The sequence below is a fragment of the Tamandua tetradactyla genome, chromosome 13 (genome assembly GCF_023851605.1).
Source record: "Tamandua tetradactyla isolate mTamTet1 chromosome 13, mTamTet1.pri, whole genome shotgun sequence".
NCBI lineage: Eukaryota > Metazoa > Chordata > Mammalia > Pilosa > Myrmecophagidae > Tamandua > Tamandua tetradactyla.
The window spans coordinates 5,167,660-5,194,566 of NC_135339.1; the positions used below are offsets into that span (position 1 = coordinate 5,167,660).

At 41.6% G+C, this 26,907-nt stretch overlaps 1 protein-coding gene across 19 annotated transcripts in view; it reads right to left on the minus strand.

Moving 5' to 3' along the window:
• MARCHF8 (membrane associated ring-CH-type finger 8) overlaps positions 1-26,907 on the minus strand; it is a 237,764-nt gene that overhangs the window by 16,397 nt on the left and 194,460 nt on the right. For 18 of the 19 annotated variants that reach the window (XM_077124617.1, XM_077124616.1, XM_077124621.1 and 15 more), the window contains one exon: positions 26,301-26,351. The exons of the other annotated variant lie outside the window; for it this stretch is intronic. In XM_077124617.1, the coding sequence (XP_076980732.1) occupies positions 26,301-26,351 (51 nt within the window). The remainder of the gene's footprint in view (positions 1-26,300; positions 26,352-26,907) is intronic. 19 annotated transcript variants of the gene reach the window in all.

Sequence of the window (26,907 nt, forward strand, 5' to 3'; positions counted from 1 at the left end):
AGAACAACTAGACAGAGTATCAACAAAGAAACAGAGAACCTAAGCAATGGGATAAATAAATCAGATCTAACAGATATATATAGATTATTACACCCCAAAACACCAGGATATATATTCTTTTCTAGCGCACATGGAACGTTATCCATGAGAGATCATATGCTGGGACACAAATTGATTCTTTATAAATTTAATAACATGGAAACTATCCAAAGCACTTTCTCTGATCACAACAGAAAAAACTGGAAATTAATAACCACCAAAGAACCAGAGCTTTCACAAATATATGGAGATTAAACAGCACACACTTACAAGGAAGAAATTGCTGGAGAAATTGGTAAACATCTGGAGACAAATGATAATGAGAATACAACATATCAAAACTTATGGGATGTAGCAAAGGCAGTGCTGAGAGGGAATGTTATTGCACTAAATGCCTATATTAAAAAACAAGAACGAGCAAAATTTGAGGGCTGAACTGTTCACCTGGCAAATTTAGAGGAAGAACAGCAAACAAACCTCAAAGCAAATAAAAGAAGAAAAATAATAAAAATTAAAGCAGAAATAACAAGCTGGAGAACAACAAATCAATAGAAAGAATCAACAAAACCAAAAGCTGGTTCTTTGAGAAAATCACTAAGATTAATGGATCCCTACCTAGACTAACAAAGGAAAAAAGAGAGAGGATGCAAGTAAAATCCGAAATGGTGGTGGTGATGGGGGGGGGGGGTCATTACCACAGATCATGAAGAAATTTTAAAAATCATGAGAATATTATGAAGAACTATATGCCAACAAACTAGACAATCCAAATGAAATGGACAAAGTCATAGAAAGACAAGAATTACCTATACTTACTTAAGAAGAAACAGAAGAGCTAATAAACAAACCAACTACAAGTAAAGAGATTCAATCAGTCATCAAAAATCTTTCCACAATGAAAAGTCCAGGACCAGGTGGCTGGCTTCAAAGGTGAATTTTATAAAACATTTCAAAAAAGAACTAACACCAATCTTGCTCAAATGATTCCAAAAAACCAAGGAAAAAGGAACACTAACTCATTCATCTTTTTTTTTACATGGGCAGGCACCAGGAATCGAACCCGGGTCCTCTGGCATGGCAGGCAAGCATTCTTACCTGCTGAGCCACCATGGCCTGCCCTAACTCATTCATTTTATGCAGCTAACATTACTCTACCAAGAAAGGAAAATGACACTACAAGAAAGGAAAACTAGAGACCAATTTCCCTGATGAACATAGATAAGAAAATTCTTAACAAAATACTAGCAAATTGAATTCAATAACACATTAAAAGAGTTGAACATCATGACTAAGTGGGATTTATACCAGGAATGCAAGGATGGTTCAGCATAAGAAAATCAATCAATGTAACAGCACATTAACAAATCAAAAGGGAATAATCACATAATCATATTGGTTGATGACGAAAAACCATTTGACAAAATCCAGTATACTTTCCTCATAAAAGCACTTCAAAAGTTAGGAAGGAAATTTCTCAATATCATACAGGACATATATGAATAACCCATAGCCAGCATCATACTTAACAGTGAAAGACAAAGCATTCCCCCCTAAAATCAGGAATGAGACAAGGATGCCCATTGTCACCACTATTACAGAACACTGTAAAGAAGTCTTAGCTGGAGTGATTAGACAGGAGAAAGAAATAAAAGGCATCCAAATAGGAAAGGAAGAAGTAAAACTCACATTATTTGCAGGGGGCATGATCCTGAGAAAAGCTGCAAAGCTACTTGAGCTGATAAATAAAGGAAAGCTGCAGCAGAGCTACTTGAGCTAATAAATTTGGCAAAGTGGTGGGATACGAGATAAATGAACAAAAAATCAGTAATGGTTCTATACACAAGCAATGACCTACCTGTAGAGACAACTGAGAAAACATTTCATTCAAAATCACAACCAAAGGAATCAGGTATCTAGAAATAAGCCTCACCAAGGATGTCAAGGACTTATACACAGAAAATTACAAATAACTTTTACAAAAATTAAAAATGACCTAATCAGACGAAAAGAAATTCCAGGTTCATGTATAGAAAGGTTAAGATGTCAATTCTAACCAAGCTGATCTACAAATTCAATGCAATAACAATCAAAATCTCAATGACCTACTTTGAAGACTTGGAACAGCTGGTTATCAAATTTATATGGAAGAGAAAGAGACCCTTGATAGCTGAAGATATCCTAAAAAAGAAGAGCGAAGTTGGAGGAATATCACTTCCTGACTTTAAAGCTTACTATAAAGCCACAGTAATCAAAACAGCATGGTACTGGTACAAAGAGAAATATGGACCAATGGGATCAAATCTAGAGTGCAGAGATAGACCACCAAATCTATGGACATTTGATCTTCAATAAGGCCCCCAAATCCAGTGAACTGGGACAGAATGGTCTTTTCAATAAATGGGCATGGGAGAATTGGATATCAACAGCCAATAGAATGAAGGAGGTCCCCTACCTTATACCCTATACAAAAATTAATTCAAAATAGATTAAAGACTTAAATGTAAGGGCCAGTACCACAAAACTTCTAAGAAAAAAATGCAGGGAAACATCTTCAAGATCTAGTAATAGAAGGTAGCTTCTCAAACTTTATACCTAAGGCAAAGGAGTAAAAGAAAAAACAGACAAGTGGGAACCCTTTAAGATCAAGAGCTTCTGTGCCTCAAAGGACTTTGTTAAAAAGGTGAAGACGCAGCCAACTCAATGGGAGAAAATATTTGGAAACCACATATCAGATAAAAGCTTGATTTAAAGTAACTGAAAAAGAGATCAGGCCTCAATTAGAATTTAAAACAAAGCCAATCTGCCTGGGTATAAGGTAAATTAGAATGCAAGGTAAAAGATGATTGTGTATGTACTCCAGACCTTCAGCTACCGTATGAGACCAAAGGCAGAGAGGTTTATTATGGCTAGAACCTAAATTTTCTGTGGCATATAATCTAAATCTATCTGGATACCTCCTTTAAGCAACTCAAACTCCTGGAGTCCAGAAAGGGAACAAGGCCTTGTAATTCTCTATAACTTTATATAATGCGAGGATATGTCCTGGGGATGACTCTTGAGAACACCTAGGGCTTGGACTGGGACTCTGTAAAGGCTTCATGCACTAGGTTTGTCTTACTGGAACATATAATTCCCAGAGAGTTCCTAGGTCAGATAGTTCTTGGTCCAAGAAAATAGGTCAAGCCTGGGATTAAAAAAAAAAAAATTTATTGTTAAATATAACATATATACAATGAAAAGAAAGAAAAAGCAATGATTTTCAAAGTACACTTCAACAAGTAATTACAGAACAGATTTCAGAGTTCGTTGTGGGTTACCACTTCACTCTTTGAGATTTTTCCTTCCTGTTGCTCCAAAACACTGGAGGCTAGAAGAAATACATGTTTTGCATGTGTGTGAAAAATAACATATATACAAAAAAGCCGTAAATTTCAAAGCACATTGCAATAATTTGTAGAACAGATTTCAGAGTTTGGTATGGGTTACAATTCCACAATTTTAGGTTTTTATTTCTAGCTGCCCTAAAATACTGGAGACTAAAAGAATATCAATATAATGATTCAGCACTCATACTCATTTGTTAAACTCTACCTTCTCTGTATAACTCCACCATCACCTTTGATCTTTCTCCCACCCTTTAGGGGGCATTTGGGCTATGCCCATTCTAACTTTCTAACTATGTTGGAAGGGACTGTTGATAATATGGGTTAGGGGAATGGAACTAGTTGATGTTCTGGAGAGGCTGGGCCCTCTGCATTTCAGGACTTATCTGGTACAGGGACCCATCTGGAGGTTGTAGGTTTCTGGAAAGTTACCTTAGTGCATGGAATCTGTGTAGAATCTTATATATTGCTCTAGGTGTTCTTCAGGATTAGCTGGAATGGTTTTGGTTGGGATTTGGCAAGTTATGATAGGTAGCAATGTCTAAAGAACTTTGCCTAGGAGTGGCCTCCAAAGTAGCCTCTAGACTCTATTTGAACTCTCTCTGCCACTGATATTTTATTAATTACATTTCTTTTCCCTCTTTTGTTCAGGATGGAATTATTGATCCCACAGTGCCGGGTCTGGATTCATCCCTGGGAGTCATCTCGCATGTTGCCAGGGAGACTTTCATCCCTGGATGTCATGTTCCAGGTAGGGGGGAGGGCAATGATTTTACTTGCAGAGTTGGGCTTAACGAGAGCAGGGCCACAACTGAGCAATAAAAGAGGTCCTCTGAAAGTAACTCTTAGATGTATATATATATAGGTAGTCTAAGCTTCTCTGCTACACAAATAAGTTTCACAAGATGAAGGGCTTGGCCTATTGATGTGGGTGTCCCCAATGTTTGACACAGTATCAGGAGTTTCCCCAGTGGTAAAGTCTAATAGTTCCATATTTTTTCTCTCATCCCTCAAAGGACTTAGCCGATATTATTTGCTTATCTGCTTAATATACTCTGGGATACACCCAGGCATTACATTAAGCTATACAGGATTAAAGGCCCTCATTCTTATTCTGGTCTCCCTGTGTTTGGATTGTTTCAATGATCTATCCAAACAGGCTGATTTAGATTATGTGCTACAGAAAACTTAGGTTCTGGACAAAATAAACCTTTCTTTCTTTTGTCTCAAAGAGTAGAGGAGGTTCTAGAATATAAACAATGTCTTCCTTACCCCTGTATCCTGAAATTACCTTAATCCTGACCTAATCAACTCTGTTCTTACCTCTGAGTACTAGGTTATACATATATAAAACAGCCTCTCAAAATCCAGAAATAATAATTACCACTCAGGACTAAATGCATCTGCTATAAGAGCTTACACTCTAGGCCCCTATTTTCTTTTAAGTATTTTCTAAATAGAGAGCATACAATAATTGCTCTTTTGTTTCTGCCAGCCTTGGATTTTGAGGCTTGCTTTTATGAAATTTATTTCTATAAGGGAAAAGTAAGACTACCCATAATGAGGCCTTAAGTGCTGCTTTCAGGAAGCATCTTTGTTGCTCAGATGTGGCCTCTCTCTAAGCTCAACTCTGCAAAGAAATTTGTTGCCCTCACCCCTACATGGTACAAGCCATTCAGAGATGAAAATCTCCCTGACAACATGGGGCATGACTCCCAGGGATGAGTCTGGCCCTGGCACCATGGAATTGACCACACTTCCTGACCAAAAGGGGGGAAAGAAGTGTAATGAAACAAGGCATCAGTGACAAAGAGAGATCAGATGGAGTCAAGAGGTTGTTCTGCACAAGCTTCAGTTAGATAGTGCTGATTGTCATGGTTTTGCTGAACCTCAATCGACATTACTCCTGTTGACTCTTGAGAATTCCTAAGGCTTGAACTGAGACTCGATAAATGTTTCATTCACTTGGTTTGCCTTCCTGGAACATATAATTTCAAGAGGGTTCCTAGGTCAGATAAATCCTGAAACTCAGAGGGACTAGCCTCCAGGATTATCAATTAATCACATCTTCCTATTTCTTTCTTTCGCATGGGCAGGCACCGGGAATCGAACCTGGTCTCTGGCATGGCAGGTGAGAACTCTTTGCCTGCTGAGCCACCGTGGCCTTGGCCTGCCCCATCTCCCTATCTTTTAATGTGGACACCCCTTCTCAACATGAAAAAGTCAGAACAGGCATTTCCCCAAAGGTCCCTGTGGATTGGGAGAAGGATTAAAGGAGGAGGAGGTATAACAGAGAAAATGGGATTTAACAAACAAGCATGGCTACTAAATCAACATATTAATATTCCTTTTTGCTCTAATGTTTTGAAGCCTCTAGAAGGAAGAATGTGAGAGGATGGAATGGTAGCCCATGACAAACTCTGGGATCTGTTCTATAACTACCTGTTAAAGTATGCTTTGAAAGTTATTGCTTTTTCTTTCTTTGTTTTGTGTACGTTATACTATACAATAAAAAAACGCTTAAAAATATATTTAAAAAATACCTGATCTGACCAAAAAAAGTAATAAAGTGAGAGATTAGTTTGTTAAGCTGCCAGGATGCAGTATACCAGAAACGGAATGGTTTTTAAAAGGGAATTTAACACGTTACAAGTTTACAGTTCTAAGGCCATAAATATATCCTAACTAAGGCATCCAGGAAGGGTGATTTGGGAAGGCATGTAGCTGGTGCCTGCTGGTCCTCGTTTCCAGTTCCGTTCCTTCAGATTCTGATGCCAGTGGTTTCCTCTCTAAGCATCTGTGGGCCTTCACTTAGCTGCTTTGGGACAAAATTCTGGGTTTCATCTCTAAATTTAGAATCTGCCAGAGCCAGAGATTTCTTTTCTTCAGTTTTGGCTATTTCTGAATCTTTGCTTAGCACCCAGGCTATTTATTTCTGTCTTGATCCCCAAACATCTACATCAGCTCTGTCAGCTCTGAGCTCTCTCCAAAATGTTTTCTCTTTCAAAGGATTCCAGTAAGCTAATCAAGACCCACCTGGGATGGGTGAAGTCACATCTCCATGCAGATAATCTAATCAAGGTTCCACTCTACAGTACTGAATAGGGATTAAAAGAAAAGTTTGCCCCACAACGTATGATGAAGATTAAAACATGGTGTGGTAGTTAGATTCAGTTGTCAACTTGGCCAGGTGAAAGCACCTAGTTCTGTTGCTGTGGACATGAGCCAATGGTAGGTGAATCTCATCTGTTGCTAATTACATCCGCAGTCGGCTAGGAGGCGTGTCTGCTGCAATGAGTGACGTTTAACTTAATTGGCTTGTGCTTAAATGAGAGAACGCAATGTAGCACAGTCTAGCAGCTTGGCATTCCTCATCTCAGCACTTGCAGCTCAGCCCGGGCCCTTGGAGATGGAGAAAGAAATCACCCCGGGGAAAGTTGTTGGAACCCAGGGGCCTGGAGAGAAGACCAGCAGAGACCATCCTGTGCCTTCCACGTAAGAAAGAACCTCAGTGGAAAGTTAGCTGCCTTTCCTCTGAAGAACCAACAAAATAAATTCCCCTTTTATTAAAAGCCAATCCGTCTCTGGTGTGTTGCATTCCGGCAGCTAGCAAACTAGAACACATGGCTTTTCTGGGGTACATAACAGATTCAAACCAGTACAGTGAGTCTCTGGCAGAGAGCACATATATGGCTCCTGTTTTCTCAACCAATCTGCTAACCTCTGCTTTTTCAATAGTGGAGTTAAATCCACTGACATTGAACTGAAAAGGTAGGTTTTATTTCTGCCATTTAGCTATTTGCTTTCTGCATCTCTTGAATATTTTTTGATCCTCAGTTACTCCATCAATGCCTTTTTTATTATTTAACTACTTTTCTGTAGTGTACCATTTTGATTCCCTTCTTTTTTCTCTGTATTTTTTGGTTATTTTCTTAGTGGTTATCTTTGTAATTACAATTAACATTTTAAACTATTAATAACTTCCTTTGACCAGTACTAACCTACTTTCACTAGTATACAAACTCTCTGTGCCTTCATATCTCTGCCCCTCCCCTCTATATATTGCTATTATCTCAGATTACAACTTTATACATTGTATGCCTATAAAAAGATTTTATTTATTATTTTACACATTTGCCTATTAAGTCATGTAGGAAGGAAAAAAGCAGTTAAAACCCAAAGTATAATAATACAGTATTTTATATTTATCTATGTAGTTACGTTTACCACTGTTTTTTATTGCTCCTTACGGCTTTGAAATACCGTTTAGTATCTGTAATAGGTTCAGGTGTCAATTTAGCCAGGTGATGGTGCCCAGCTGTTCTGTTTCTGTGGACTTAAATCATCACTATGTGAAATTCATCTCTGGTTGATTACATCTGCAGTTGGCTAAGGGGAATGCCTTTTGCAATGAGTGATGCTTAATTTAATTAGCTGAAGGCTTAACAGAGAGTGATCAGAAAAGAGCTAAGCAACTCAGACCAGATATTTGGAGATGCAGAAACTGGATGCCCCAGGGAAAGCTGATTGAACCCAGAAGCGGAGAGAGAAGCCCCACACATGTCACAGTATGCCTTCCCATGTGATAGAGAAATCTAGACAAAAGCTTTTCTCTGAGGAATTGTAAATTTGTAACTAAATAAATCCCCATTTTAAAAGTCCATCCATTTCTGGTGTATTGCATTCCAGCAGCTTTAGCAAATTAAAACAGTGTCTTTCTACTCCAGCCTGAATGTTTCCATCACTTCTTGTGGGGTAGGTCTTCTGGTAATGAACTCTTTCAGCTTTCAATCTGTAAAAGTTTCAATTTCTTCTTCATTTTTGAAGGATAATTTTGCTGGCTATAGAATCCTAGTTTCTTTTTTATTTAATTTAAGAGCTTTAAATATATGACATATTTAAATATATCATCCCACTCTTCTGGCTGCCATGGTTTCTGAGGAAAAACTACTAGTCGTCTTGTTGGGAATCCATTATATTTGACAAGTCATTTCTTACTTGCTGCTCTCAAAATTGTCTTTTTTTGTCTTTGGATTTTGACAATTTTGCTATAACGTGTTTTGATCTAGATCTCTTAAGAGTCTACCCTATTTAGAGTTTATTGAGCTTCCTGCATTTGTATATTCATATCTTTCATGAGATTTGGAAATTTTTCAATCATTTTTTCTTCAACTGCTTCTTCTACCCCCACCCAACCATTCCACCCTTCTGGTACTCCAGTGATGAATATGTTGGTACACCTACGGTGTCCAGAAGCTCCCTCAGGCTCTGCTCATTTTTCTTTATTTATTTTCCTTCTGTTTCTCACAATAGATAATATCAATGATCTTGTCTACAAATCTGTAGATTTTTTTCTTCTGCCTGTTCAAACCCTCTAGTGAGTTTTTCATTTCAATTGCTATACTTTGCAACTCCAAAATTTGTTTGGTTACTCTTTATAATTTCTACCTATTTTGTTCAAGCAAAGCTATTCTAATTTCCTTTAGTTCTCTGCATGTGGATTCACTTGGCTCACTGAACATATTTAATATAGTTGATTTAAAGTCTTTAACTAATTCCAATGTATGACCTTCCTCAAAAATGGTTTCTGGCAAAGTCTTCTTTGTTTTTCCTGTGAACAGGCCTATTTTCCTGTTTGTGTTTCATTAATTCTTCATCGAGAGAACTGGATATTCAAGCATTATGTTGTTATACCTTTGAAGCCTAGTTCTCTCACCCCTCTGGGATTGAGTTCTTCAAACTATTTTTGTTATCAAATGGAGAATGGAAAGAGAAAAGAGAAGAAAAGAAAAAAAAAAAAAGAGTGAGTTAGTTAGCAAGCTGCCGGAATGTGATATATGAGAACTGGTACAGTTTTTAAAAAGGGGAATTAAGTAAATTACAACTTTACAGTTCTAAGTCTATAAAATTGTCCAAACTAAGGCATCCAGGGAGAGATACCCTAAATTCAAGGAGGGCCAATGGGTCAGGAACACCTCTGTCAGCTGGACAGTCACATGACTGGTATCTGCTGGTCCCTTGCTCCTGGGCTCTGCTGATTTCAGCCTCTGTTATTATGAGGGTTCCTCATTTTGTTTCTCCCAGGTTGGCTTTCATCTCATGGCTTCCCTTGGCTCTCTTTAGGTTCTGGCTTGCTTAACATCTCATGATGACAGCTTCTGGGCTTCAAGCATCACCAAACATCCATGTCTCCACTCTCTGCCTGTCAGTTCTACTCTGAAGTTTCTGTTGGCTCTGTCATTTACTGAGGTTTCTCCAAAATGTTTCCTCTTTTAAAGGATCCCAGTAAACGAATCAAGACCCACCCTTTATGGGCAGAGTCACATCTCCATCTAATCAAAAGGTCACACCCACAATCGGGTGTGTCCTATCTCCATGGAGATAATTTCATCATAAGTTTCTGCCAAACAATACTGAAGCAGGATTAAAAGACATGGCTGCTCCCACAAGATTGGATCAGGATTAAAACATGGCTTTTCTGGCGTACATAATACTTTCAAACTGGCACAAAGAGGTCCTGCCTCTGTAGGACTTCTGCTGCTTTTGCCTGAGGAGGGTGGGAACAACGGCCACCTGCAGAGCCAGGCCTACAGTGATCTAAAGTAGCTTTATCAAAACCGTGGTCAGCAATCTGACCACAGCCCCAAGATTTTGGGGTCCTTAAGCCCTCCCTGGCACCAAGAACCTAAGCTGCAGTCTGAACTGCTACTGTCTGCCACCAGTTGGGAGATGGGGGTGGGAGTGGGGTGGTCATACAAATCCTCCCTGGATGCAGCATGAGACTCCAGAGTTTTAAAACAGATGAATCGGAGTGTTCCTACCAGTTTAATAGTTATTCTGGTGATGGGACTGATTCCTGGAGTTTCCTACTCTACCATCTTCCCACAAGCTCCTCATGCCTTACTTCATTTTTATTATGAAGACAGGAGCAGTTCAGGGATGGGAGCAGTTCTATGCACCCACCTTCATTTCACCCTCTCCAATCTCATGGGAAACACCATGAGACACTCAGCAGGTAATGTCTAAGAAGATCATAAGGTTTCCAGTGAACTTATTACTTCTATTGTTTTATAATTCAGAGCATTTGAAATCCAATGTCAACAAAGGAATTAACTCCAGTAAGAGCAGAAAAGTGAGTCGGAGTTCCAGGGCCACCGTATCTCCCATTAGAGACTCACTTCCTTTACTGATAAAAGACAAATACACTTGCTAAGTGTGGTAAGAATGATCACCAAAGCACAGTGTATTAAAGAGTTTTATTTGTGGCTGGAATCAAACTGAGTAAAATCCACCAACCTACCAATGAGGACTTGAAAGAGTGTCTGGGATCAGCAGCAGCAGCAGCAATACCAAATGGAGACTAAAACTTCTGATGACTTCCGGGGTCTGGTTCTAGGAATCAAGCTAAGTCCGAGAGCCAACAGTCCTCTCTGCGAGGGCTCTGCAGCAGCTCTGGGCCTCAGTGGGCAACCACAGCCCAGCCCATTAGGATGAGGCTACACAGGACCCCACACTTACAAACAGAGAAAATCCTAAGGTGTCAAGAAAACGTGAACTCTCTGTTCCTGAGGTTCCTTTTTGGTTCTTAAACATGACACTTTTCTTAACTTGAGTCATGAGAAGTTAAACCAAGCAATCTCACTACAAAAACATTTTTGTTAAAAATCCCCTCTTGAGATGTTGTAATCAATTACACCAAACAAATGGTGGGTTCTGTCCAAGCCTCAGTCCTAGTTGATTTAAAGGAATAAAGAAATAATCTTGGACAATTTGTTATGAGTCACTAGAGGCTGCCTTTCCTACTAGATGTGCTGTTTTAAATGATTGTAACAAGGTGGCCAAGAATGTAGAGAGAAAAGTAAATTTCCCGTATATTCTTAGTAGAAACTGGCATTCCCCTCCTCTGCTTCCTTCAAGAGAATAGCTGCCCATGAACAGCTGTCACTGCAGACACACCACGTAGATTTCAGTGCAGGGGATGCACTGACGCTACATGTAAGTGATCTTCTCACTGCAGACCCAGCGTTTTCCTCCTGGCTTTCCTTCTACTTCACTGCTTTGCACGCCCCTTCCATGGGGCTACCTCCCAGTATCCCTCAGTACTCTCCCCTCTTTCTCTGCTGCTCACTCCCACTGGGTCCTTTCATTTATTAGCAAAGCAACTTTTCAGATCCTGACAAATATAAATTTTCCCATCTGATTTACCTCAACAGGAAATGGTCTGGTTGGGTTTGCTTGTGTTCACACCAGGAGGAACTGAAAAAGGGACCAAACAAGGGAAAGAGGCAAGGAGCGCTCACAATCACAGCTGATCTTCAGTCTATCAAATCAATGACCCAACAGAAAAATGGGAAAAGAAGTACAAATGGGTCTTAAAACAGGAAGAGGTGCTTAACCTCACTCATAATGAGAAGCATAAGTTAAAGCTATAATGACATACTGTCTCTCATTATTTGTTCATACATGGTCAGCACATTTTTTTTTAAATCAAATAATACCTGTGTTGGGACAAGTGTGAGGAAACAAGCATGCTTACACATTGCTGGTGGAAAAGCAAATAGGTTAACCTTCAGGAGAAGGCAATCTGGCAATTTCTCTCAGAATTATAAATGCACATATGCTCTGTCCCAACCAGTCTTCCTTTAGGAATGCATCCTCACCTGTGTGCACAGAAGTCTCTAAGGCACTGTTTGTGATGGGAAAGGACTGGCATCAACCTGAACGCCCATGTGGAGCTGATTGAGTCAACGACGGAACACCAGAGAGTCACCAAAAAGAAGGGAGAACTCTGGATGTCCAGTAATGGATACATGACAAGAAACAACAGAGTAATATGCTATTTGTACTTGAATGTTCAAATACATTCGAATGTTCAAAGAAAGAAAATTATAAGTTCTCAACAGTGGTTATCTCTGAAAACTGGAAGGATACCAGGGTACCTGGACAGAAGGGGGGGGGGGTCCCCTCTTCTTTTTCCCTTCTTTCTGAACAGTTCAGAAAGCCCCCTTCCCAATCATTAGACCATGAGTAGGTGCTTCCTAGACAGAAATAAATTCTAAAAATAATGGGATTAAAAGTTCAAGAAGCAAAATTACAGAAGTACAACCAACTGCAATGATTTCCAACTCTAGGAAAAAAGGTGAAGAAATTGATTTAGTAGGTCATAACCGGCACGTAAAAAAAAATGAAATAGGGCGGGCAATGGTGGCTCAGTGGCAGAGTTCTCACCTGCCAAGTTGGAGACCTGGGTTCAGTTTCCGTTGCCTGCCCATGTAAAAAAAATAGAGAATGTCCAAGTGCATCTCACACCATAAGGATTAAGTCTTTCAGGGGAGATTTTCTTTTTCAGTTGTGTGTGTGAGTGAACTGCATTTCAATGTACAACCTATTTTTGACTTTGGATCATGGTCAAAATAATCTGAACATCACAGCACTACTCTATTTCTACAGGGACATTAGGAAATATCAAATTAAGGGAAAGCTAAATCAAGAGTCTATTTCACTGTCAGCAGAGACTTGGGAAGTGAACACATGTGCCAGCTTCAGCAGACAAGTCCTTTCCTCTACATGGACAGCACATGCCACCTGGATGCATCCCCTGCTGCTGTGTAACAACTTAACTCTGCTGTGTAACAACAGACTTAATTATTATCTCCTGGTTTCCATGTGTCAGGAGCCCAGGCATGGCATGACTAGATTCTCTCCTCAAGTTTGTACAAGGTAAGGTACAAAGTGTTGGCAGGGCTGCATTCCTTTCTGGAAGTTTAGGAAGAACCCTCTTCCAAGTTCATTCAGGTTTTGAAGTCCAGTTCCTTGCAGCTACAGGGCTGAGGTTTCTTTCCTAGCTGGCTGTGGGAGTGAGGGGGAGATGCCTGCACTTCTCATCCTAGGACCTCTCCCACCTTCTAGCCTGCTCTGCTTTACAGCCCTCTGACTGCCTCATTAGCCACCAGCTAGAAAAGCACTCTGCTTTCAAGGACTTGTGCCTACACTGGGCCCAGGCGAATAATCCAAGCTAATTTCCCTATTTTAAGGTCAATTTGCCATAAACATAGTATTATCATGGGAGCAGTGCTCCTTCATATTCACAGGCTCTAGGCGTCAGGGTGGGGCTTCATCAGGAAGATCTTTTAGAAACTCTGCCTACAAGGCCACCTCACATTTGCTTCTTGCTCAGGAGGCTGCTACAGGTTACTATCCTCTCCTTTCCAAAGCAGAGACAGTGATTTGCTCCTGCTGCCAGTTCAAGAGGCCTGACCTCACACGATAAAGCCAAACAAGTCCCACTGCAGTTTAGTTACTGCAGTGTGCAGCTAGAGACAGTTCAGTGAACTTTCTGATCAGCACAGAAGTTACAAAACCAGCGCTTCATTGTGAGACTTCAACTGCTATAAATACCCTGTTGTAGTCTACTTCAAAAATAAGCTACAATTAAAGGAGGAAAGGAAATTCTGTGGCTGTTTTGTGAAATACATGTTGACTTTTGATGAAGGGCTGTGCCAAGAAGGAGATTTTACAAAGGCAATTAATTAGAACTGATCATTAAAAAAAGCAAATACAGGGTGGGCCACGGTGGCTCAGCAGGTAAGAGTGCTTGCCTGCCATGCCCGAGGACCTGGGTTGATTCCCGGTGCCTGCCCATGTAAAAAAAAAAAGCAAATACATACAATACAGGATTCATTGGGGTGAATATGCAATAAAGTCTACTGAATTCTAAAACAATATCCATTATAAATGAGTCTCATTAGCCTTGCATAGCAAGCAGCTCTAATACTGAATTGTCTTCTCTGGCTGCCAGTTAGAGGGAGTTAGAATCATTTGAAAAGCAGCATTTCCCCAGGACAACTCCAGGCATGTATCACAGGACTGCTAGAAGGAAGTCAAGAGCTTGAAGGACTTTTATGGCTTATCTTCCAAAGCAGGTTTTCAAGTCACAGCTGGGGAGAGATAAAGTGGACTTCATCCAAATTAAACACTTTTGTGCATCAAAGGATATTATCAAGAAAGTGAAAAGACAACCGATAGAACGAGAGACAATACTTGGAAAACATTTATCTGATAAGGATTTACTATATGGAACATGCAAAGAACTCCTACAACTCCACAACAAAAAGACAAACAACTCAATTTAAAAATGGGCCAAGGATTATATAAGATTCTACAAAGGTTGCATGCACTGGGTAACTCTCCAAAACCTACAACCTCCAGATGGTTCCCTGGACCAGATAAGTCCTGAAATACAGAGGTCCAGCCTCTCCAAAATATCTACTAGTCCCATCCCCCTACCTTGTATTATCGACAGCCCCATCCAACATGAAAAAGTTAGAATGGGCATAGCCCAAATACCCCTAAAGAATGGGAGAAAGATCAAAGGTAATGGTGGATTTATACAAAGAAGGTCGGGTTTAACAAATGAGTATAAGCGCTGAATCATGATACTGATATTTGTTTTAGCCTCCAGTTTAACCTTACAGCAGCTAGAAATAAACCTAAAATTGTGGAACTGTAACCCATACCAAACTCTGAAATTTGTTCTACAACTAATTGCTGCGATGTACTTTGAAATTTATTGCCTTTATGTATATATGTTATTTAAAGAGAAGGAGAAGTATAACAGAGAAGATAGGATTTAACAAATGAGTGTGACTGATGAATCATTACATTGATATTTCTGTTGGTTTCAGTGTCTTGGAGCAGCTAGAAGAAAAAATGAAAAATCATGGAACTGTAACCGATACCAACTTTAAAATCCTTTCTATAACTACTTGTTAAAATGTACCTGGAAATTTATAGCTTTTTTGTATATACATTATATTTCACAATAAAAAAATTATTTAAAAAATAGTCCAAGGACTTGAATTGATATTTCTCCAAAAGAAGATATACAAATGACCCAATAAGCAAATAAAAAGATGCCCAATATCATTAGCTGTTAGGGGAATGCAAATCAAAACCATGAGACAATATGGCACATCTATAAGAATTGCTATTATTTTGAAAAACAGAAAATAGCCAGTGTTGGAGAGGATGCAAAGAAATAGGAATCCTGTGGAAAACAGTTTGGCAGTTCCTCAAAAAGTTAAACACCGAATTACCATATGACCCAGCAATACCACTTCTGGGTATAAACCAAAAAGACTGAAAGCAGGGACTGGAATAGATACTTGTATCCCTATGTTCATAGCAGCATTATGCCCAACAGCCAAAATGTGGGTACAACTCAAGTGTCCATCCATGGACGGATGTGGTGTATGCATACAATGGAATACTACTAGGTCAGAGAAAGGAAGTTCTGGCACACGCTACAATACAAAAAAAAGAATACTGAAGACATGCAGAGTGAAATATGCCAGACACAAAAAGGCAGATACTGTATGATTCTACGTATATAAAATATTTAGAATATGCAAATTCATTTGGGCATTTTCTTCTCTATTATTAGATCCAATCCAGGATCATGTATGTATTGCATTTAACTTTTAATTTTGTTAAAATTTTGGGTATCTGGGTAGGGGGTATATTGGAGTTTTTGGATTATTTTTATATTATGCTTGTAACTTTCCTATGAGTTTGAAATTATTTCAAAATAAATCGTTTAAAAAAATGAGATGTTTCTGAAACATGTAAACTGCTGTTGGCTGAGCAATGCCTGGTGCCATGCAGATATCTGAATATTCACTGAATGGAAGAAATAATTACACTCTGGGAAGACAGTATCTCTATCGGTATGTCTAAAACAGAGTTCCTCAAACTTTCTGGTCTCAGGACCCCTTTTAACACTCTAAAAAAACCAAGACTGGGTGAGCCACAGTGGCTCAGCAGGCAGAGTTCTCGCCTGTCATGCCAGAGGATTCCCAATGCCTGTCTATGCAAAAAAAAAGTCAAGAACCCTCTAGAGTTTTTGTTTATGCAGATTATATCTGTCAATATTTACTATATGAGAAATTAAATCTGAAGGATTTTAAACCCAAGAGAGCACAAGCACATATTTTATCACCCTCTGAGGGAAGATGCTATCTCACATTTTAGGCAGCCCCTGGGAGCCCCAGTGCATACTCATGAGAGAACGAGCATACAAAGGCAGATAACGTTTTGATCCTATTGTGAAACTGGGTTAACCCTAAGACCCTTCTCCTCCATTTCAGAGACCCTGGACCACACTTTGAAAAGCACTTGCTTTAAAGCTTTAGCCAAAGACTAAACTATAATCAGTTGGAGAAAAAAAAAATGCCAGAAAGAAGGGAGACTTGCAAAAGGGAGCTAAACAGCAAAGCATGTCTCACGGTTCTCCATCAGGACACAAAGGGAGGGAACACGGAATCCGTATGCTGCTGGGAGAGGTTGCCCCTGCTTGGTATCACTCAATTTCTCCAGCTCACTCCCTTGTTCTGGTCATATGAAGGGAAGTCTTAACTTAGGGATGCTTGCTTTCTTCAGCATAAATTAGGAGACATGCATCTTGCCTTACACATTACCTGTGAGTCTGAGTGAATACGTGTTGGACCATGGAACTATTGGTGCCCTGATCGCTGTGCCAGGCTCTCTGTCAGAAAGAGGGACAGCTGAGAAGTCTGCCCACTCCAATACAGGTGTCTGGGCTGCCAGCCAGAGCTTGACTCTCACAGGCTCTGATGGAAAGACAGAGACTCACAGGGAGAAAGAACAGGCAAGTCCACCTTTACTTGTGGATATCCATGCCCTGTAGCCAGTGGTCCTGATGGGCTGGCTGATGCCAACTGCCATTCTGATCTATGCATACACCTCTGGTGCATGATGGAGGGACTTGGCTCCCTCTGCACCAGAGACACACCACCTTGGGGTGGTGGTGGGGACCCGGATGCTGTAAAACATGCCCACTGGTCTCCAGTGAATGCTCCCACATGCTTAGACAATAGAGGAAGGAATGTGCCCGCAGGAAGACCATTGTCTGTGGGGGAGGGGTTTTAACTCAAGGCAGGAGAAGGGAGACAGTCCGCATTTATCATCCCGTTCTAAGTGCCAGCCTAAACAAAGGGCTTATTTGTGGGTCACAGTGAGAGGTGGCAAGCTGTGCTCAGACCATCCCCTGTGACACAGAGTAATCTGTGTAACAAAAGTGGGTCTCTGATATGTAACACAATGTTGCAGCCATTTTTGTCTAACGACAATAATAACCAGGAAAATATTCAAGACATCTAGGAGATAGATATTCAAAGGCATTGAGGTCTGCTTGCCAAACAACACAACAGCAATCATTTTAAGTGCACATTAAATATACCCAGTCTGACTTCTACCCAAGAATATTTGATTAACCAAGGTTTAAAATGCTTATGGAATCCAAACAACCTTATGCAAAGCTTGGAAAATACTTTACAGGGCACCAGACTTCAGCAACTGCCTTAGCTTGAGTCACTACCACCTGCTCCCTATGGGGAGTGGCCACCAATCATGAAGCTGCTCAGGAAATGGTGTTACCTGGACCAATTCCAATTCCCAGGGTGGAACAAGAATGCTTCTCAGGTGCTAAAATGACATCATGCCTTGTTACTGCTCCTTCCTGTGCCAGAACCCTCCCAAGAGGTGTGGCAGAGTCTCCAGGAAGCTTGGCCCCAATGCCAGGCTTGGACTAGGCCCATTCCAAGTACGTAAAGAGCATCCAGCTGGACAGAGTGGGTTTGTCCTTCAAACCTAGTGGGCCTGACGGGCCCAGCCCAGCTAGCCTGCCCCCAGGGACCCACGGTGTGAAACGCCTGCCATGGGGCAACCCTGATGGAAATTATCCTGGGCTGCTGAGGTGCACAGTTCCCTGCTGCCTTATATATCTGTAGTCCTAGTTTCTCAAGGAGTAGACAAACTGCTTTCCTATGGCTGCTTAACCTCATTGTGTGGGCTCCTTCTACCTTCTGTGTCCTGGCTTAAGTGACTCTCCTCAGCCACATCCTCCCTGAGCAACCTTTCTAATTTAGGGTTCCTTGTAATTCTCTACCTTCATCTTGCTCTGTCTCCTTTGTGATAATCATCTCTGTCTGTGGGTATTTTATTTGCTTATCTGCCTCGGCAAGTGAAGCATGGTGTCCAGCCCACAATAAGCCCTACAACCTTCAGGGAGGACCAACAACCTTACATAGTCCTCAGAAGCACTGCCCTGGGCTCACTGGCCCCACTTCACAGATGAGGCTATCACTACCCAGGATACACCTGGGTGAGGGCATGGGGACACCAGGCACCAGACCCTGGAATGGACAGTAATGGGCCCTCATCCTGACATGGCAGGCCTCCCACCAGCAGCCTCCTGCTACCTGTATCCACTTGGACACTGTACTTATGCATCCTCCAACCAGCACTCTATATTGCACCATGAGACAGACCCTAATGGAAGGCTACAGATGAGGACCTGGGGGTCAGACCCAATGGGGAGTCTGGGAGGTGGACCACGACAGGTAGGGGCTACAAGCCACACTTCCTATGGCAGACATGGGGTGTCTGCCTGCCCTCCTCCAGACCACACAGCCTCCCACATCCCCCTCTATTCTCAGAGCTCTATTCTGCAAAGAACAAGTCAGAATCAGTGACAGCAAGCAAATGATTTTAGGTGGCATACCAAAGAACAGAGTTTATAATAGTTATGTATTAATATCATGCTAGAAAGCAAACTAGAAAGTCAAAGGTGTGATCTCAGATATTACACAATGACATTTTCTTTGCAAATATATTTATTTAATTGGACACAGTGAGTTGGCGTGACGAGAATGACCACATCACTACGGCCTTGGAGGTGCACAGATGCTCACACCTGGGGACCCTGCTCCGTGCTGGCTCTGCTGGTCCCTCTGAACAGAGACTCACTCAGGTGGCAAAGGCTAGTGTGGGGCTGCCTGCGGGGGCCGTGGAATGCCACCTTGCCACAGCATTGCTCCTAGGGCCTTGTCCCACCTTCAACAGCCTGTCTAGTCCCTCAGCCAACAATACGGGTCTTTTCCTAGGGGCCATTCTGCTGCTTGTAAAACACATAAGATTCCCTACACGTTGCTAGACACCATGGCAAGTTGTGATAAAAACTGTAAAGGAAAAGAATATGGGGCCCAAACGATGTAGAGTGGGAGAAAGTGTCAAGGGATGGCCCTCTCCCTCTAAAGTAGCTAAGATGTGAAGGAAAAATAGGAGTTAGGAAGGGGCCATTTGTGCAAACTATGTGTGTGTGGAGGGGGGGCACAGGGAGGGGGCAATTTTCAGTCAGAGGGAGTAGTGCGTGCAGAGGTCTGGAGATGGGAAAGGGTCACCAAGGTGGCCATTGTCCTTGGTCCTACTGACCCAGGGGACTGTTTGCTGGATGAGGCTATGAGTGGCCAGACCACGGTAGATGTGCCACATGAAGGCAGGGAGGTGGAATCTGATTCTAGAAGTTTTGAGAGGCCACTGAGACTTGAAAAGAGAATCCTCAGGATCTTATTTAACTGGCTGCTGGGTGACAATCAGCTGGGGAGTTGGCAAGAATGTAGGGGGAATATCGGAAAGCCACAGTAGAAGTTGAGGGGGCATGGCCCAGGTTAACTATAAGGTGTCCAGCACAACAGCAGGCATCAAACATTCCTTTGGGACCCAGATTCTGTCTTTGCCCTGAAGACATACAGCAAACAAGACGAGGCTCAAAGTTCATGGGGCTGATGTCTTGGGAGAGGCACGATGGCAAAAATTCAATAAAAAGCCAGATGGAGAGAAGTGATACGATGAAAATAAAACAGGAAGAGGAATAGAGAGTGACTGGGAGACCATGGGGGCAGTTAGGACGAGCAATTTCATGAAACCCTGTACTTGTAACAGGGGCTCAGCCAATGATATCCCATGAAACGGTTAGTACCAACACAAGCAAGTACTGGGCAAACATTCTGCCATCAGAACTGCTTAAATGTCCCAACTCTCTCCCCTTCCTAACTCTGTAAAGTGGTCTAGATGCCCACTGCAGCCCTAGCTGCTCTTCACACCTTCCACTGAACCCACCTGCTTTCTTCTACAAAAGCTTAGTATGAGGTCTGTGAGAACCAGGGGAACCTCCAACGAACACTGAAATGCTTCATCACCTTGTGGCGACATCCGTATGGGGCAGGGAGGGGGCAGGGAGTACATGCTTCATGGTTCAGAGCTTCTGCGCGAGGTGATGGAAAGTCCTAGTAATGTATGGTGGTGGGAGTGGCACAATACCATGGAGGTAATTAATGCCATTGAATTGGAGGTAAAGTGGGAAATTTTGTATGATGTACGTATTACCATAATTAAAGTAATTAATGCCATTGAATTGTAGGTAAAATGGGAAATTTTGCATATATTACCATAATTAAAAAAAAATCTATATGGAATACTATGAGACAATTTGAAGGTTTCTTTTTAACTGTTCACAACATTTAACTTCACTAACAGGAAGCAGTGAGAGGCAAAGTGCAAAGGCCTCAGGCTGATGGCAGGTGACCGGGCAGCGCCAGTACTGGCCAGCAGTGAGCAGCCAGGGCCCGGGGACAGAGGCTAGGCAGAGACAAGGCACCCGCAAGTCAGATAAAGCAGACCCACAGACCTACGTCCTGGCTTCCTTTCTTTCTGACTTCTATCTCAAGTATTTGAAGCAACTGCTGAACTGTATCTGCTACACTGAAGACAGGGTTTGATGTGTCATGTCCTAGAAGTACCCTCAAACAAGTTCATTTTATAGACTCTGCCATAAAGAACCACATTCACCAAAACAAAGTTCTCTCTCATAGCAGTCCTGCCCTTTCCAACCCCCCCAGCCCCATTTAACTGGTTTACCTGATAATTTCATACACTTTGATAACTTTCTTCTTCCTTACTTAGGAGTATATTTTGCAACAAAATGTCATCCTGACTGATTTCCTGGGCAGCTGTGTGGGTCATCAAAGGCCCTAAAAGGCCCACTCCATTTCTGATATTTACCTGACCACCTGAAGTGTCAAAGGATGGCAGAAGGCTCTGAGGCTTCACCCTTTCTTGAAAGGCAAGTTAGAGCTTTCAAAGACAATTTCAACTTCCCTACAGGAAAGTTCCAAAGGTCAGGGGCCATGTGTACTTTGCTCCTCATTCTCTGGCAATAAAGCAGCACCCAATAAAAATGTGTACAGGAAGGAGGAAGGGAGAGGCAAGGAACACCTTGGCAATGGCTCTAGGAAAGCCAGAGTTTTGGTGAGATTTCTCAATTTCCACACCCAGGTGGTAATGAAAGAAAGCACATGGTTCTGCCCCTGATCAGCAACAAAATAAAAATAGCGACCATTAAAGTCTGTCTTGGGAATAAGCCAAAAACAAAAGGCCAAATACTCTATGATCTCACTAATATAAACTAACTACGATGAGTAAACTGAGAATTAAATTCGAAAGCATAGGTTATAAGGAGATAAGTGGACAGAGATTGGGCACCTGATGATGAGGAAGTACAGAATGTTCAGTAAGAATCACTGTAAAGGATCGGAAATGAACAGCACAATTCGGTGTGAAAATGCTCATAAGAAAGTCAGGGCCTAGACTGTAAGCCCTTACAGAAGTCATATTTATTCCTGAGCTAAATTCTGGTAGTTTCCTGGAACTCTGGGTATCTGAGTGTCACCTGAGACTTAGTGTTCTCTAACTCTGAAAGTCAGCATTACTCTATAAAACAACTGTTAAGGGAACTGAAAGAGACCAGACTTCAATTAGAGACATGAATGGAGCTGCTCTGGTTAGGATTAAGGTAAATGAGAATACATGGTAAAGGATAATGTCATCTGTATTTTGAAATTTTAACTTCTGTGTGATACTAAAGGAAGAGATGTCTATTTTGTGCAAAATTTAAATTTTCTGTGGCACACTATCAAATTTAATCTATCTGGTCAGTTTTTTTAAACAGCCTAATTACACAGAACCTAGAGTAGGAAATGAGATCTAGTTATTCTGTACAGGTTAATGTAATACCTTGACACATTCCAGAGTATTTAGGGCAGAAAATAAAAAAGTATTTGCAAAGTCCCTTGAGGAACTGGAGAAAAAATGTGGGAATATAAACTTTCCCACCTGGGGAAGTCCTGATATTCTCTCAAGTATTAGGGCCTCCCAATTTAATAAGCCAAGTCCTTGATCTTCAGGCCTACTCTTATGAAACTTATTTCTATAAAGGCAAAGCTTATAATTATGCCTAAGAGTCACCCCAGAGAACCTCTTTTATTGCTCAGATGTGGGCTCTCTCTAAGCTAAACCCCGCAAATAAACTCACTGCCTTCCCCACTATGTGGGACATGACTTCTAGGGATGTAAGTTTCCCTGGCAAAGTGGGACAGAACTCCTAGGGATGAGCCTGGCCCTGGCATCATCATGGGATGGACTGTACCTTCTTGAACAAAAGGGAAAAAAGAAATGAAACAAAAGTTTCAGTGGCTAAGAGATTTCAAATAGAGTTAAGATGTCATTCTGGAGATTACTCTCATGCCAGCTTCAGCTAGTTTTTGCAAATTGCCACAGTATGCCAAACCCCAACTGTGCCAGTTTGAATCTGTTGTATATCCCAGAAAAGCCAAGTCCTTTAATCCTCATTCAATATTGCTGGGTGGGAGCTTTTTTATTGTATCCATGGAGATGTGACCCACCAATTGTGGGTGATAATTTTGATTAGGTGGATTCCATGGAGGTGCATCTCCACCCATTCAGGTTGGGGCTGCTTACTGGAGCCCTTTCAGAGGGAACCATTTTTTGGAAAAAGCTTTAGAACCCATGGCAGCCAGAGACCTTTGAGAGGAAGAAGGAAAACACCCCCCAGGGAGCTTCATGAAACAAGAAGCCAGGAGAGAAAGCTAGTAGACTTCACCATGTGCCCTTTCAGCTGAGAGAGAAACCCTGAACTTCATTGGCCTTTCTTGAGTGAAGGTAACCTCTTGCTGGTGCCTTAACTTGGACATTTTCACAGCTTCAGAACTATAAACTTGCAACTTAATAAATTTTCTTTTTTAAAAGCCATTCTGTTTCTGGTATATCACATTCTGGCAGCTAGCAAATGAGGACACCAACCAACAGGGTCCCTGGAAACCCTAAAGAATACACTGGGCTCCATCTAAGATTCCATAAAAGTTTTACTTATTAAGTATATATTTTCAGAAATTGAAAGCCTTCAGACTGTTTCTATGCCAGATAAGCCCTGAAACCCAGAGATACCAGTCTCTCCAAGAATATCAACCAGTTTCATTCTCTACCCCATAAGGTTGACACCCTTTACTTCAGCACAAAGAAGTTAGACTGTCATTGCCCAAATATTCCTAAAGATTGGGAGAAGGATGAAGTGAGAGGGAGGAGTTAGAACTGAGAAGTTACGATTTAACAAATGATTATGACTACTGAATCATTACATAGATATTTCTTTTTAGTTGCTAGTGTATTAGAATCATCAGAACGAAATACCTGAAAATGTAATCTAGGAGTCTCGATCTTTGATAATGACTGTAGAACTATATAGCCTTTATCATGTGACAGTGTAATTGTGAAAACCTTGTGACCAACACCTGCTTTATCCATCTACTGTATGGGTAGAATGAGTAATAAAGACATGCATGAAAACAAAAATTATAGGTTGGGAATATGGGAAAAAAATAAACTTCATGAACTATGGGCAACAGTTAATAGTACTATTTTAATAATCTTTTATAAATTATAACAAATGTAACTACTGTTAAAAAATAGAGTTACCAAAAAGTGCTATCATCAATTATAACAAATTTTCCACACCAATGCAAATGTTGCTGGTGGGGGGTGGGGGACAGGAATCCTGCATTTTATACATGATTGTTCTGTAAACACAGTATTTCTCCAATAAAAAGTATTTCAATTTAAAAAAAAAAAGACTTTCCTGGCCCAATCACCTAAAACCACCTGGAGCAAACCTGAAATTCAACCAAGTTAGGAGTACTTGCTCACTGCAATGGGGGAGGGCCTGCATGGCTCCTTGACAGATGTTACCTTGCAAGGCCCACAGCAACTGTGAAGGTTGTATTACTACCCTAATCTTACTCAGAATGGAATTAAAGTTCAGAAGATTGCCCCTTCTCCTCATGGTCACAGAGCCAGTAAACCTTGAGGACACGACCCCCAAGTCTTCACAGAGCAACTCGGAACCCCCAGGCCCAGGCTGGTGCCAAGCCCACAGCCACTCCTCTGTAGGTCTTAGGTCATGGGCCTCCATGTTTTTGTTTTAACTATAGAAGGGCCCTTTTCTCCAAATAAAATCTTCTCCAGACCCTGAAACAAAGGAACAGAGACAGAGATCTGAGGTGCAGGATCACACCAATCTTTAGAACCTTTAGAACTCCCTAGCAGTCTCTGGGGCCAGGCAGCAGGCACTGCTGCAGGCTGTAGGTAAGCTTAATCTGGTCTAACTCCACCGGCCACCTGAGTCCGCCACAACCTTGAACTTTTCTCAACACTATGACGTCAAACAGCTCCACTAATGGACTCTTTATTCAGGAACAACAATGACCTGCCACCGCACAGTTAGTACAGCCCCAGCACGGCAGGGGAAGGAAAAGCAACGGGACAGGAGGGACCTGAAGTGAAAGGCACGTACAGGATGTGGCCAAAGCAGGTGGTTCAAGTGACAGGTTTGGTGAGAGCTGAGCACCAACTCCAAACAGGCTTTAATGTCAGGCTAAGCTGAACTTTTCTTCTTATGGAAAAGTAAGTGAAAGAGTGATACAACTGGTTCACAAATATGTCTGAGAATGGACTAGAGGATTTGCTAAATTCTACTTTTACTCTTTAAAGATAGGTTGATGTGAAAGAATGAAAACATCTGTGTAGTTAAGATGGTAAATAATGTGCCTGCAGATTTCAGAGTATTTATGAGGCCTGAGACAAACCAGGTTTTGTCACATTGCTCAAATCTTCCAGTTGGACTCCGGAGCGATGTTTGGCCAGAGCACAGGTCTAGGGAGAAAGTCAATGCTTACCTGTATGGCATGGTAGATGGACAAGAGGCTGGCCAGATTCTGTGTCTGGGCTGAGTGAGAGATGCTGACTCCCACCTCCAACACCCAGCCACTTATGTGCCCCCACCCTGTCTACCTGGGAGACCAGCTTGGTGGGTGCTGTGGCTGGCTGGGCTGCCCTGCCATGCTCTCTTTCCCAGCCCCCTCCCAGCGAGGGGTACCTTGTGATCCAATTCTGGTCAATATCAATAGCAAGGAGAGGCTTCAAGGAAAGCCTCCACCTTCCTGTCGTAACACCTTCTATCCTTCATCACCCTTCTCGCGCATGCTAATGACACAGTCAGGGTACCCAGAGGTCTAGCTCCCATCTCGGGACCTTTAGAGAACGAGCAGGCCGGTAACAATGTGTTGAGGATGGTGGCACAGAGAAGACATGAGGTGCCTGGGTCCCTGGTGACATCTTTGAGAAACTTCACCCACTCTGGGTATCTGACACGTGATCCTGTCACATGACCCACTTAACCCCCTAGCTATTGAAGTTTCCAGATGTGGCTTTCTGCTCCTTGGAGTCAAATGCATTCCTAATTGAGGTAAGAGATTCTTGGGGTGATTCTCTAGGTTCCTTCAAAAAGGATTTTCTCCTTACTGTTACTTCTTCCAACACATACAAAACTGCTCATTATAAAAACAACTCCCACATGCTTTGTTTGTATAGGTATACAATCCCAGAGCAGATTAAAGAAACGTACCAAAGCACTTTATGTCTTTAAAAAAACAAAACAGGGCAGGCCACGGTGGCTCAGCAGGCAAGAATGCTTGCCTGCCATGTCAGAGGACACAGGTTCGATTCCCGGTGCCTGCCCATGTAAAAAAACAAACAAACAAAAAACCAGATTATTGTGCACAGGTATGAGAACATAAGCTACAAAAATAACACATTTTGGTGGCACCATACCTTAGAAATGTTACTTGAATGACTCATGGAATGTCCCAAAGTCTTCTCATGCTGCAAGGAAACCAAACAGGTGTTAAGTATAAAGCTTTGGTTAAAATATGCAAAGAACAAGTCATTGATCATAACAATTCTGACAAATAATTCCTTCAGCTAGAATTTGCTGAGCCCAAATTATGTAAGGTCCACATCTCGTAGAATTTGGCAAAGATAAATAAAACAGACAATGCCTGCCCTAAAGGAATTTAATATCCAAGAGCAAGGAAAGAAAAAGAGTTTGAAATGAGCTATAACTGAGTCTTCAAAACATCTAAGTCAAAGTACACAGAAACAACATATTGAGTTAGATAGGAAGACCATGAATCCCAAGGAGAGTGATCCAAAAAGACAGAACTGCTGAGTCCACCTAAGCGACTTAGCTGTGGATGTGACTGTTCAACAGGGAGACTACACAACCTGTCTTCCCTTCCTTCTGGACTAGAGAAGCTACGGGTCACTCTACTCCCCTCCCGACTCACTCACAAAGCCCTGAATCAAATCTTCCTCCTTCCTGTTGCTCAATCTCAACTCTCATCTCCATTTCTGTTGTCCAAGTCTTCGACTTTCAAGT